The sequence below is a fragment of the Thalassophryne amazonica genome, chromosome 11, assembly GCF_902500255.1.
Source record: "Thalassophryne amazonica chromosome 11, fThaAma1.1, whole genome shotgun sequence".
NCBI lineage: Eukaryota > Metazoa > Chordata > Actinopteri > Batrachoidiformes > Batrachoididae > Thalassophryne > Thalassophryne amazonica.
Genome location: NC_047113.1, coordinates 67330378 through 67344389, shown reverse-complemented (window position 1 = coordinate 67344389; position 14012 = coordinate 67330378). Strand labels below are relative to the sequence as shown.

At 41.1% G+C, this 14012-nt stretch overlaps 1 protein-coding gene across 5 annotated transcripts in view; it reads left to right on the top strand.

Moving 5' to 3' along the window:
* The window catches only part of ldb2a (LIM domain binding 2a), a 270416-nt gene that overhangs the window by 218136 nt on the left and 38268 nt on the right, over window positions 1-14012 (top strand). For all 5 annotated transcript variants that reach the window (XM_034182057.1, XM_034182054.1, XM_034182058.1 and 2 more), the window contains exons 6-7: window positions 4983-5106; window positions 11099-11152. In XM_034182057.1, the coding sequence (XP_034037948.1) occupies window positions 4983-5106; window positions 11099-11152 (178 nt within the window). The remainder of the gene's footprint in view (window positions 1-4982; window positions 5107-11098; window positions 11153-14012) is intronic.

Genomic DNA, 14012 nt, shown 5'->3' with positions numbered 1-14012 from the left:
TAAAAGACCTTTCCCAGTGTTTATCAGCTTGTCCAAAGAGACTGACAGTTTCCTTGCTAAAGGGGCAACAACCGGCCTTTTTCCTTCATACACCTCCACTCTCTTGCTCTTTCTGTCTCTCTCTGAGTATTTAAGCCTTTCCACATATCGGAGCTGCCGGCTTCCTCCTATTCAGTCTGAGAATAGACCTTGCTTTCAGGCTGAGAGCCAGAGCCTGTTGGCTGAACTGTGTCAGGAGGGAGGAGAACACGGCATTGGCATGTTACAGGGATGTTCACTTTACCTCAAGTTTGCACAGCATCAAAACACTGCCATCATAACAGGAAACAGTGTGTAGGGTCATTTGGCATCAATGCCTGAGAGTGCAGTTATCAGACCAGCTACAAACCAAGGATTGGAAGTGTAGAATGTGTAAGAGCTTCAACAATTGTTGGACTCATTGTCCGTTTTTGTTCAGTTTGCCCGCTGTTAACTTCTAATTGCTGCAGGAGGTTGGTTCAAAGTGACAGCAGAGGTGGACGTGGTATGTCATAAATGTTAGATTGTACCATTAGCACTGAATTATAATGGCTCTATTTTGATGGCGGGCATGAAAAAAAAATGTGCAGGTGAGGCACAAATTAATTTAGGGTGAGCCCAAGTACAATTTGTTGTTTAGATGGCAAGAAGGGCTTGCCGCAACCCATCACCTGCACCAAGTGACCATGGTTATAAGACGACTCCCATTTTTGAGAGCTTTTTAGAAAAATACTTTCTGATAACAAAATCTTTTTTAAAAAACAAGCAAATAAAATAATTTTATTTAAAATCAATGTTAACAAAAACAGACTGAAAGGGTGGGGGTGGTGGGGGAATAGGGGAGATCGCATAATGCAATAGTGCAATAAACCATGCAAATTGGTCTACCTTGGCTCTTCTGATCATGTCTTTGATCAGTTCTGCACAGTTGGAATTTTTTGCTGCCCTACGATGGACTGGTGGCCTGTCCAGTGTGTACCCCACCTCTCTCTTGCTCATTGTTCATTGAGGTACAATAGTGTTCAGAATAATAGTAGTGCTATGTGACTAAAAATATTAATCCAGGTTTTGAGTATATTTCTTATTGTTACATGGGAAACAAGGTACCAGTAGATTCAGTAGATTCTCACAAATCCAACTCGACCAAGCATTCATGATATGCACACTCTTAAGGCTATGAAATTGGGCTATTAGTAAAAAAAAGTAGAAAAGGGGGTGTTCACAATAAGAGTAGTGTGGTATTCAGTCAGTGAGTTCATCAGTTTTGTGGAACAAACAGGTGTGAATCAGGTGTCCCCTATTTAAGGATGAAGCCAGCACCTGTTGAACGTGCTTTTCTCTTTGAAAGCCTGAGGAAAATGGGACGTTCAAGACATTGTTGAGAAGAACAGTGTAGTTTGATTAAAAAGTTGATTGGAGAGGGGAAAACTTATACGCAGGTGCAAAAAATTATAGGCTGTTCATCTACAATGATCTCCAGTGCTTTAAAATGGACAAACAAACCAGAGATGCGTGGAAGAAAATGGAAAACAACCATCAAAATGGATAGAAGAATAACCAGAATGGCAAAGGCTCACCCATTGATCAGCTCCAGGATGATCAAAGACAGTCTGGAGTTACCTGTAAGTGCTGTGACAGTTAGAAGACACCTGTGTGAAGCTAATTTATTTGCAAGAATCCCCCGCAAAGTCCCTCTGTTAAATAAAAGACATCAATCAATCAATTCAATCAATTTTATTTATATAGCGCCAAATCACAACAAACAGTTGCCCCAAGGTGCTTTATATTGTAAGGCAAGGCCATACAATAATTATGTAAAACCCCAACGGTCAAAACGACCCCCTGTGAGCAAGCACTTGGCTACAGTGGGAAGGAAAAACTCCCTTTTAACAGGAAGAAACCTCCAGCAGAACCAGGCTCAGGGAGGGGCAGTCTTCTGCTGGGACTGGTTGGGGCTGAGGGAGAAGAGGTTGCAGAAGAGGTTACAATTTGCCAAATAACACATCAACTGGCCTAAAGAGAAATGGAGGAATATTTTGTGGACTGATGAGAGTAAAATTGTTCTTTTTGGGTCCAAGGGCTGCAGACAGTTTGTCAGACAACCCCCAAACTCTGAATTCAAGCCACAGTTCGCAGTGAAGACAGTGAAGCATGGTGGTGCAAGCATCATGATATGGGCGTGTTTCTCCTGCTATGGTGTTGGACCTATATATCGCATACCAGGTATCATGGATCAGTTTGGATATGTCAAAACACTTGAAGAGGTCATGTTGCCTTATGCTGAAGAGGACATGCCCTTGAAATGGGTGCTTCAACAAGACAATGACCCCAAGCACACTAGTAAACGAGCAAAATCTTGTTTCCAAACCAACAAACTTAATGCCTTGCAGATGTGAAGAAATCATGAAAAACTGTGGTTATACAACTAAATACTAGTTTAGTGATTCACAGGATTGCTAAAAAAGCAGTTTGAACATAATAGTTTTGATTTTGTAGCATCAACAGCAGATGCTACTATTATTGTGAACACCCCCTTTTCTACTTTTTTTTACTAATAGCCCAATTTCATAGCCTTAAGAGTGTGCATATCATGAATGCTTGGTCTTGTTGGATTTGTGAGAATCTACTGAATCTACTGGTACCTTGTTTCCCATGTAACAATAAGAAATATACTCAAAACCTAGATTAATCTTTTTAGTCACATAGCACTACTGTTATTCTCAACACTACTGTAGCTCCCCTCCAAGTGACCCTTAACTGGATTATGTGGGTGTCAAGGATGGATGGATGGATGGATGGATGGATGGATGGATGGATTCAACTTTCTACACATGCTCACCACTTGTATGTGTCACCACTCACCACTTTTCAAATGGTTAAATGAGCAAAAAGTCATCAGAAATTCCTGTGAAGGGACAATGAAACCAACTGTGGGGATTTTACTTTACTTTACTTTAACTGCTTTGATGATCAGAAACAAATACAAACAACTGTCTCTGTTCTGAGAGTCTGATGAAATACTGTCTAGCTGCAGAGTGCTGAGAAAGTCCAGCTCCAAGGTTTCTTGGTCTGACACAGAAGAAAAGCAAAATGTGGCACGATGTGGTGTGATTCTGCTGCTCTCACTATAAATCACTCCTGATGCAGTTTGAGCAGTGAAAATAACATGGCACCATTGTTTAAATAAAATTGTGTGGTACAAGGAGAGAAGCATTATGTGTGTGTACTGAGGTCAAGAATGGATGTAACTCTAAAAGCAGGAAACCCACGAACCTCTGACAGAACTGTAAATAAATAAGATTTGTTGAAGTATTTGTGGATGTTGTGTGCTGGTTCTTGTGGTGATCTTGTTAAAGTTGTGGAGATAAATAACTATGGTGTCAAAATGCAGACAAGTGTCATTCACTACCATAAATGTAAATTGTGTCTGACACATCTTATTTGCCTGTTGTTTAAAGAAGCACACACCTTTCATGGTGCTTTGGTGTCTCCTATTCTTGTGAATGTCTGACATCTAAGTCTAGTCCAGACAAGCGCCTCGTCCAATATAACTTTTCTTCATCCAATATTTCTCCATGTTAGATGACTTGCCATCCATCAATTGTTATGTTCTCCACCCCCTCCCAAATTAAGCAAACAACAAAGAGTCAAGTAAATTAGATCAATTTATTTTGTTGTGAACAGCATATGAATGCTTCTAAAACGTCAGTAGCGTGCTTGTCTACCTTCTTAGTGTTTTTGGCATCCTTGGAGTTCAATATTTCCACCAGTTCCTCCTCAGTGAAGTCAGCAAACCTCGCTGGCAGACGATTTTCTGCTGTTGTTGACATGTTTGTTGCCATTTTTTCAGCCACCGTCTGTCAGCTAGTTCCTGACCTTTGTATGCCACGCTCTGATTGGCTAGCTGTTGGTAGTAAGCTCTAACGCTTTTGGTCAGTGGGAACCGATCCAATATAACTTTTGGTCCTAGCCTTTTTGGATCCAACATAACTTTCTGACACCAAGCATGCCAAAATACAGGTAAATGATGGACAGAAAGGCTAATCTGTGATTGGCTATTGCAATCTGAGTGGAGACTGAGTGGACTCGGCTACGCCTCATCCAATATAACTTTTCTCTTTTCTGAATCCAATATTTTTCTATGTTGGACTCCTTACCATCCATTATTTGTATTATATATATATATATATATATATATATATATATATATATATATATATATATATATATATATATATATATATAAATTGTCAAATTGAAAAGTTGGCACTGTCCAAATGCTCCAAATGCTCCAGATCTTCATCAATAAATAGCTGTGAAATAGACAAATGACAGACACCCTGAGATCTGACCAAGAGCATGTATTTGGGTACTGATCAGCCTGTTATAGTTGTTCCATGACATCAGTATTGTGTATTTAATATGACACCTCGAATCCTGGTTCATGCCACTGCAGCTGATCTGAGTTTGACACTTTATTCAAGACTGAATCTTGCACTTAGACCTTTTAACTGCGGGTTTGTGTGTGTGTGTGTGGGGGGGGGGGGGGGGGGGGGGGGATGCACTGATATGCTTATGTGTTCATACTTGTGTTTGTCTCACACATTTTGGCACAAGGTGTAAACAGCTTAACAAAGGCTCCTCGTATTAAAATGTATCATCTCGTCCATCTTTCCCTCTTTATCTGCCTTCGTGCGCTTCTTTCTAAACCACTTTGTGACAACAAACCTGTTTTTTTAAAGGTACTTTATTAATAGTGTCTATAAAAACGAGATTTACTGCACAATTAATCACTCCCAGTCTGTCTGCAGGTGATTAATTGAGTAGCAACGCCGGCATTTTTATGTGCGTTGTTTTGTTTTACTTTGATAAGAGCCAAAGGAGTGAACAGGACTGTTCTCTCATAAAATGTTGAATTTAATTTGTCTTAACTGATCGTGTCCTTTGTCCTGCTGTGTCTGCAGTTGTGTGTCATCCTGGAGCCCATGCAGGAGCTCATGTCCAGGCACAAGACCTACAACCTCAGTCCCCGGGACTGTCTCAAGACATGCCTATTCCAAAAATGGCAGCGAATGGTGGCTCCGCCAGGTAACGCGTTCTCACATCAGCACTGCTGACATCTCTGCTGACCACAGGTCATTTCAGAGGACCAGGTGCACTCAGATGACTGGAGAACGTCACTGAATAAAGCCCAGAATCTTCCAGAAGACATCGATTGAAAGTTAAAGTCTCATAAAATTTTGAGTATGGCATTGTCAATGTTAATACAAGTATGTTACTTTTTTGAGGCTTTCCCTATCTAGATGGTCCACCCCCTCCTGTTTATTACCATATTAAAGGTTAGAGGTGTGTCCCAAACTCTTTACTGGGTGTTTTGGGAAGTGCTAGTTAGAGTAGCATATGAGGATTTACTGTTGGGTGGACAGGTGTCAATCCCAGCTAGGAGATAAACCAGCAACCTTCTGCACAAAAGACCATGCTGTCACCACTGAGCCACCAACTCATTAACATGGTCTCCAAGTTAATGATGCTTTATCGTCAGCTCAACTTTACCCACCTTCTCCAATTTTCAATAGGCCAAACCTGGTCCCTGGCACCTAGTACCTGACCCTGTTTTTACAGTCACCTTTGTTATTGTTTTGCCTGTGTAATATACCATCAGCATGTCTGACATCTGCTGGATGGTTCATGAATGTTGGCTTTATGATGGATTAGGGGCAGGTGTGGTTGTCCAACCCAGTAGATTAATCTATGGGTCCCTATGGGGGCATGAAAACGGGGTGCCTTTCGTGACGGGGGTTACAAATTCACAAAATGTGGAGTGACAGGGGGAGTCTGAGGTGGTTAGGGTTAGGGGAGGGTAGACACTTACGCTATGGTTATGGTTAGAATTGGGAGAAGGGGAGGATTATAAACAGCAAAATAAAAAGCCATGTCACAAAAATGGGGAGCTTCTCGTGATGAGGGCATGGGAAAAAGATGTGAGACTGGGCTAGATGGTCAGTGGGGTATTTAAGTGTAAAACTCAAATACGTAACATAAGTCCACACAACCCCAGAAGAAAGGATTTTGTATGGATTAAGCCACAAAAGAAAAGTGAGTATAGTCAAACCAGGTACACAGGGTCCATGAGAGAGATGGACCGTTTCTGCACAGAAAGTTTATAAATCTGAGAAATAAACCGTCATGAGTCCTCACAACCCTCCAGAAGGGATTTTGTATGACTGTTACTGAAGCAGACACTTCTTCCTTCTCTGTCTCCTTCAACATAGCTGTAGTTTGGAAGTCAAATGTGTTGAAATGACCTTGTTTGTCAGTTTCTTTCATTTATAAAGACTCGGCCTGGTGGTCCCCAGGGTCACCATTGCTTGTACATATCTTTACTACACTCAACAAAAATATAAACGCAACACTTTTGGTTTTGCTCCCATTTTGTATGAGATGAACTCAAACATCTAAAACTTTTTCCACATACACAATATCACCATTTCCCTCAAATATTGTTCACAAACCAGTCTAAATCTGTGATAGTGAGCACTTCTCCTTTGCTGAGATAATTCATCCCACCTCATAGGTGTGCCATATCAAGATGCTTATTAGACACCATGATTAGTGCACATGTGTGCCTTAGACTGCCCACAATAAAAGGCCACTCTGAAAGGCGCAGTTTTATCACACAGCACAATGCCACAGATGTCGCAAGATTTGAAGGCGCGTGCAGTTGGCATGCTGACAGCAGGAATGTCAACCAGAGCTGTTGCTCGTGTATTGAATGTTCATTTCTCTACCATAAGCCGTCTCCAAAGGCGTTTCAGAGAATTTGGCAGTACATCCAACCAGCCTCACAACCGCAGACCACGTGTAACCACACCAGCCCAGGACCTCCACATCCAGCATGTTCACCTCCAAGATCGTCTGAGACCAGCCACTCGGACAGCTGCTGAAACAATCGGTTTGCATAACCAAAGAATGTCTGCACAAACTGTCAGAAACCATCTCAGGGAAGCTTATCTGCATGCTCGTCGTCCTCATCGGGGTCTCGACCTGACTCCAGTTCGTCGTCGTAACCGACTTGAGTGGACAAATGCTCACATTCGCTGGCGTTTGGCACTTTGGAGAGGTGTTCTCTTCACGGATGAATCCCGGTTCACACTGTTCAGGGCAGACGGCAGACAGCGTGTGTGGCGTCTTGTGAGTGAGCGGTTTTCTGATGTCAATGTTGTGGATCGAGTGGCCCATGGTGGCGGTGGGCTTATGGTATGGGCAGGCGTCTGTTATGGACGAAGAACACAGGTGCATTTTATTGATGGCATTTTGAATGCACAGAGATACCGTGACAAGATCCTGTGGCCCATTGTTGTGCCATTCAAGAACATCACCTCATGTTGCAGCAGGATAATGCACGGCCCCGTGTTGCAAGGATCTGTACACAATTCTTGGAAGCTGAAAATGTCCCAGTTCTTGCATGGCCGGCATACTCACCGGACATGTCACCCATTGAGCATGTTTGGGATGCTCTGGACCGGCGTATACGACAGCGTGTACCAGTTCCTGCCAATATCCAGCAACTTCGCACAGCCATTGAAGAGGAGTGGACCAACATTCCACAGGCCACAACTGACAACCTGATCAACTCTATGCGAAGGAGATGTGTTGCACTGCATGAGGCAAATGGTGGTCACACCAGATACTGACTGGTATCCCCCCCAATAAAACAAAACTGCACCTTTCAGAGTGGCCTTTTATTGTGGGCAGTCTAAGGCACACCTGTGCACTAATCATGGTGTCTAATCAGCATCTTGATATGGCACACCTGTGAGGTGGGATGGATTATCTCAGCAAAGGAGAAATGCTCACTATCACATATTTAGACTGGTTTGTGAACAATATTTGAGGGAAATGGTGATATTGTGTATGTGGAAAAAGTTTTAGATCTTTGAGTTCATCTCATACAAAATGGGAGCAAAACCAAAAGTGTTGCGTTTATATTTTTGTTGAGTGTATGAAGCCCATCAGTTTCACTATCCATTCAGTCCCGTATAGGAGCATTTTTGTCTGTGCTGTGTTTGCTGCAGCCACCACCTCAAGTAATTACTTTGGATTCCCGGTGTTTGACCATCTAGGGCGTTCTGCTTCATTTTTGCTGTATCTTCCAAAATTCACCATCTATCTGCAGTCGCAAGGTGTTACGTCAGAGTGTCCTTGGTGTGTTCTCATCACTGGGGTCTTCAGCGATGAGGAAGCTGATGGCTAGTTGACACTCGATCATGAATCTTGACGTGGTAACCACTAATTTGGAACAAAGTCATTCCCATAGAATACAAAGATTCTCCGTGCGATCCTGGGAATGGTGTAGTCTGATACATCAGCTTCTAGAAGAATCTTCCAATGCAAATTAGTCCCAGATAAAGGACCAAAATTGGGGTGATTAAAAAACCCTACGGTTATGCAGATACTTTGCTCAAAATAGGGACACCTGGACCTATTCCACAATCAGCCTGGGTGGGAAGTTTCTTGCCAAGCGAAGCAGAAACATGGAAGGCATCACCATGTGGGTCCAACACCCAGAATCATGGGGACAGGGTTCAAGTGCAAAGACATTTCTGTGGTAGCTTGAGACAGAAACCTTTGTGCTCTAGTTGCTCCCTTTGTGGCTGCAGAAACTAGTTCTGCATCAATACGTGTTTAACTTTTATATTCAGGGTGTTGCTGGGGAAAAATTATCCAGATTGTTGGTTCAAGGCTCTTGTGGCTTGTGAACCACTGACATGAAGCATTTTCTACTGGTGTCTTCTCTGCGGCTAACCAGGTCAGTGCTAAATACAAGAAAGTATAAATCCTCAGATACTCAGATTGGACACCAGTTACCATGAAAAGCATCTTTGTTAACCCCGCTGTCATTAGTGACAAATCATCACCAACTTTAAAGCAACATCAAGTTAAACAGCCAAAATGATCTGTTTCAGATTCTCTGAGAGGTTTTGATTTTATCAACTTTTTCCTTAAAAAACACAAAAAAAACAACAAAAAAGATTGAATTCTGTGCCATCAGTCACTTTGTGTTTAAAGTAAGTGTTTTCAGTCTGTCATTTATGTTTTCAAAATTGCCATTATATGTCTTAATCCCTTCAATATGTTTTGGCTGTCAGCTCTGTGAAATTAATCAGAATTCAGGGATGTCTCTTAAATCACGGTGCTCTCAGCACTCGTATGATTGATGTTTTAGGGGCGGTTTCTGAAAAGCACCAGGTTTAAATTGGCTGTGCCGTCTTAAGCTAGAGAGGAATAAGCCGGGTTTTGGACATATTGGAGTGTCTGCAAATTACTGCAATGTTTAGCGAGGTGTGACGAGATGTCTTTAAAAACCAACACCAGTCAAAAAGGCTTTGACTCAGACCTGTGTAAGTTTAATTAAGAACGCCGGCCGTAATCACACTGGTAGATCCAGCTCCCTGGCCAGCAGCTCCGCAGCATCAACTGTGTTCTTCAAACAAAAGAAAATATGGAAAGCAGGGAGTGGTGGAAAAAAAAAATCATGGAATGTATTTTCAGGAACATTTGGAAAAGCTCTTGTCTTTCTGGTAACTGTACATCATTTTCAATATGACTGGAGCATTTTTATATTTTGACCCCTATGTAATTCTTCAACTGACCCCTATGTGGCCGCCTATTGAAATTTCAAGTGGCCCATCAGTTTTTTCAAAAGGGTAATATCTAAGGTGTACTTTGCCAAATTTGGTGCTTGTATCACCATATGAAGGATTCCTCTGTAAATATTCTGTTATCTCCTGCACTAAAAACATACTCCGTCACTTGGGAATGTTCATGTATCATCCCCTAATTTGGCTCAAGAAAACTGGCTGTAAAATTGACAGTTTAAACTTTATATTAATAATAAACTGCCCTGCTTGGGGTTTTTTGTTTGTTTGTTTGTTTGTTTGTTTGTTTGTTTGTTTGTTTGTTTGTTTGTTTGTTTGGAATGTGTTGCATGCTTTAAATGCAGGAATGGATGTATATTAACAAATGAAATTAAGTTGAAAATGCAAAACATGAAATAGAAGTCAAAGTAAATGTACTTTTTATTTTTTTCCCATAACTTCCCAATTTTCCCGATTTTTTTCTAATTAACTCTCTAGATTGTTTGATCCACTATGCAGCTTTATTGTGTATTTGCTTTGATTTATGCAGGATGAGTGCCGCTTTCTGGATTTGGATCCACAGGTTGGAGGCAGCTGTTCGCTTCTTTCAAGTTTATATTCAATCGAGTCGTTTTTAGGGTCATTATGTGTCATCTGTTTTGATTTTCACATGATGTTTGTGTGAGCTTTGCTGCTGAGCTGGAGTCTTGGTTTTCCTTATTCTCTCTTTTCCTGCGATTCTTCTCCAGTTTGGGAACCGGTCAGGATTTAGCCAGGAAGGAAGCTGCAGGCACGTTTTCATGCCCTGATAAGTAATTATGGTGGAAATGGAAATGATTTTAGTGCGTCACTGGTGCAGCAGCCATAGAAAGCAGACAGATAACAGAAATGACTGTGTCTGAGAATAGTCCATATTTTTTTTCTACACACATCTGTCAGAATCCGGAATCCAAAGAGGAAAGATAACTATCCCCCCACCCCCCTCATTGTGTTGCCTCTGATTTATAGTTTCACTTATGCTTTGTTTGTATCATCACTTGCTGCTTGAAAGTGAATATGAGAGTGTCTCCCTTGAATGTGATTAGGAAGAACCTGGGAAAAATGATTGTGGCGTTGTTTTCCTGTCTCTCTTGAGATTAAAAGAAATGCACAGTCATGTATTCATAAATTATGCACAACATAAATTATTTTGCAAATACAAGAAATGGCAAGATGGCTGTTTAACCTGTCTCATTATTTTATAACTTTACACAAATCATTCATTTGCTTGCGATTTATTTGCACATTCAGGATTTATGTCAAACTGGTAACTTCTGAGCACAGTTTTCCCGCTGGTGTTCCATAGTACCAGCTGTGTGGAGTCTTCCCTTTTTTTTTCTGTTTGCATCTCTGGTCTGTCATAAAAAACTGTGAAATTAAACTCACTTTCACTCCGCTTTCAGCTGGACATCCACAGAACTTCAAAACGGAAATATTTCCTACAAATCACAAAAAAGGTATCTTCTCTCTTGCACTGTTGCCGTACAGGGGCGCCGAATGCTAATGCTGAGTGGAACTGCATGGAGGACATTTTGGGATGCAGTTTTGTCATATATGCTCAACTGCATGTGAGGGAATGTCAAGAAAAAATTATACAAGCCAAAATGCACAGTATCTTTAGTGGTTATGAAACTTTTCAGATGATCTCTAATGTATATTATTATGCCCCAACCTATCAATGTTATTTCATTTTCATCAAATAACTTGAAAACACTTCCAATGTTTGACCTAAAACTATTTGAGACGCTTAATCTCAATGAGACTAAGGTTCCTTCCAATCATGGGTGCCATCACTAATGAAACATGGCAGCTATGGCAGCCATCTTGAATTTGGTTTCTATCAAATAATGTGAGAACAATTTCAGCGTTTGACCTGAAGCTTTTTGTGAGGGTTTGTTTCAATGGCATGAAAAACAACACGCATGTAGTCCTGGATTACAAACATGCAATAATGTGAATTCCAGTGCAGAATTCCAGGATTGTTTATCCTTGTTGGAGTTGTGTATTGTCCAAGTGGCCTTCATTTTAATAATCAATCAATCAATTTTTTTTATATAGCGCCAAATCACAACAAACAGTTGCCCCAAGGCGCTTTATATTGTAAGGCAAGGCCATACAATAATTATGTAAAACCCCAACGGTCAAAACGACCCCCTGTGAGCAAGCACTTGGCTACAGTGGGAAGGAAAAACTCCCTTTTAACAGGAAGAAACCTCCAGCAGAACCAGGCTCAGGGAGGGGCTGGCTTCTGCTGGGACTGGTTGGGGCTGAGGGAGAGAACCAGGAAAAAGACATGCTGTGGAGGGGAGCAGAGATCGATCACTAATGATTAAATGCAGAGTGGTGCATACAGAGCAAAAAGAGAAAGAAACAGTGCATCATGGGAATCCCCCAGCAGTCTACGTCTATAGCAGCATAACTAAGGGATGGTTCAGGGTCACCTGATCCAGCCCTATCTATAAGCTTTAGCAAAAAGGAAAGTTTTAAGCCTAATCTTAAAAGTAGAGAGGGTGTCTGTCTCCCTGATCTGAATTGGGAGCTGGTTCCACAGGAGAGGAGCCTGAAAGCTGAAGGCTCTGCCTCCCATTCTACTCTTACAAACCCTAGGAACTACAAGTAAGCCTGCAGTCTGAGAGCGAAGCGCTCTATTGGGGTGATATGGTACTACGAGGTCCCTAAGATAAGATGGGACCTGATTATTCAAAACCTTATAAGTAAGAAGAAGAATTTTAAATTCTATTCTAGAATTAACAGGAAGCCAATGAAGAGAGGCCAATATGGGTGAGATATGCAGCATGCAACAAATTTGTTGCATTAGAATGCAACAAATGTGCTGGAATGCACATTCAGTAAGACAAACATGAATTTCTGCCTCAGCAAAGCAGGTTTAATCTGATTCATGCTGATGAGGAATATTGGAAAGCACCAAAATCATTAAGAGATTTATATTACACTGAGCATCAGTGTCCATTGTTGAGCATTTATGCAAATGAAGCAGGTTGGTTTTTTTTTCTTACTCATGCATGCCTTGAGAGATGTTAGTGCTTGCATGATTTCACCTCCAACAAAAACAAAGCATGCATCACGGTCATCTGTGTATAGTATGAATGAGTGTGCGTGTGTTATGGCATATATTGTCGCGGGACATATGTTTACTCTATGTGCATGAAAGCATGTATTCTGGCATTTCATGTAATTTAATGAATATGAGTAGTTCACTGTCTGCATCAGGGGTGGGCAACTTTAAAGATTAAGGGTGAACCCGTCATATTCCATGGTCAATTTTAAAGGGTTAATGTAGGAATACATGTAACGGCGTTACATAATTAGGATACAAAAAAAGGTAACTGTATTCCGCTACAGTTACAGAAAAAAAAAAAAGACGTATTCAGATTACAGGTATATTTAGTTAAAATGGAGATTACTTCGCAGGATTACAATTTTAATGCATTTTATGATATTATCTGTATATCATTTTTTTTCTTTGAAACGAAAACGTCCCTTCATGGACAGCGACATGACGTCTCCTAACCGGGCAAAATATTGATGAAGTACCCAGATGTTAATGGATTTTCAATGGAGATTCGCGACTGAACACACTCAGAAAAATGCTCGCAAAACACGTGTTAAAATGTCATTTTGACCTGGATATCAAGCCAGTAAAATTAAATGACATTAAATTATGTCAGGGAAGTATTAAACTTACTCGGACACACACACATTCACAAATATTAGTGTTGAAAGTTACACGGATCTGCGCTGTTCAAGCTGCTGAGCTGAGGCGTCCTGCTGCAGCAGCTGTGTTCAATGCAGCGTGGCTCCTAAAACCATTACAATACATTTATATACATATTATATTTTTACACAATTATCCTTTATTGACCAAGTTGAAGTCAGTAGTGTGGGTGTGACTGTGAGCGGCACAGCGTGGGTCATTATAATCTCATTATTTTAAGGTGCAAATTTAAAAAAATTCCCCAGTCTTGTCGAACAATTTTAATCACTAACGACAAGTATTTTAATTAGACATTGGTCTAGCAGTGGAAAATATCAACTAGACATAAGTGAAGAGTCAATGGTCCGTGTCATCGGGCGACACAGCAGGAAACATACAGCTGTTTATCATCCAAATATCACGGACAAAGTGACAAGAAGAACCAAAACCACTTACTTATGGAAGGAAATATTGTCTCCCTTGTTCCTCCGTTTGTGGCTTTGCCAACATGCACAGCTTTCCGGCATATTCCACCTGTTTCTTGAACTTCTATGCACACAAATCAATAACTTACCCGGAATTAAAATGGCGACCACGCCTCC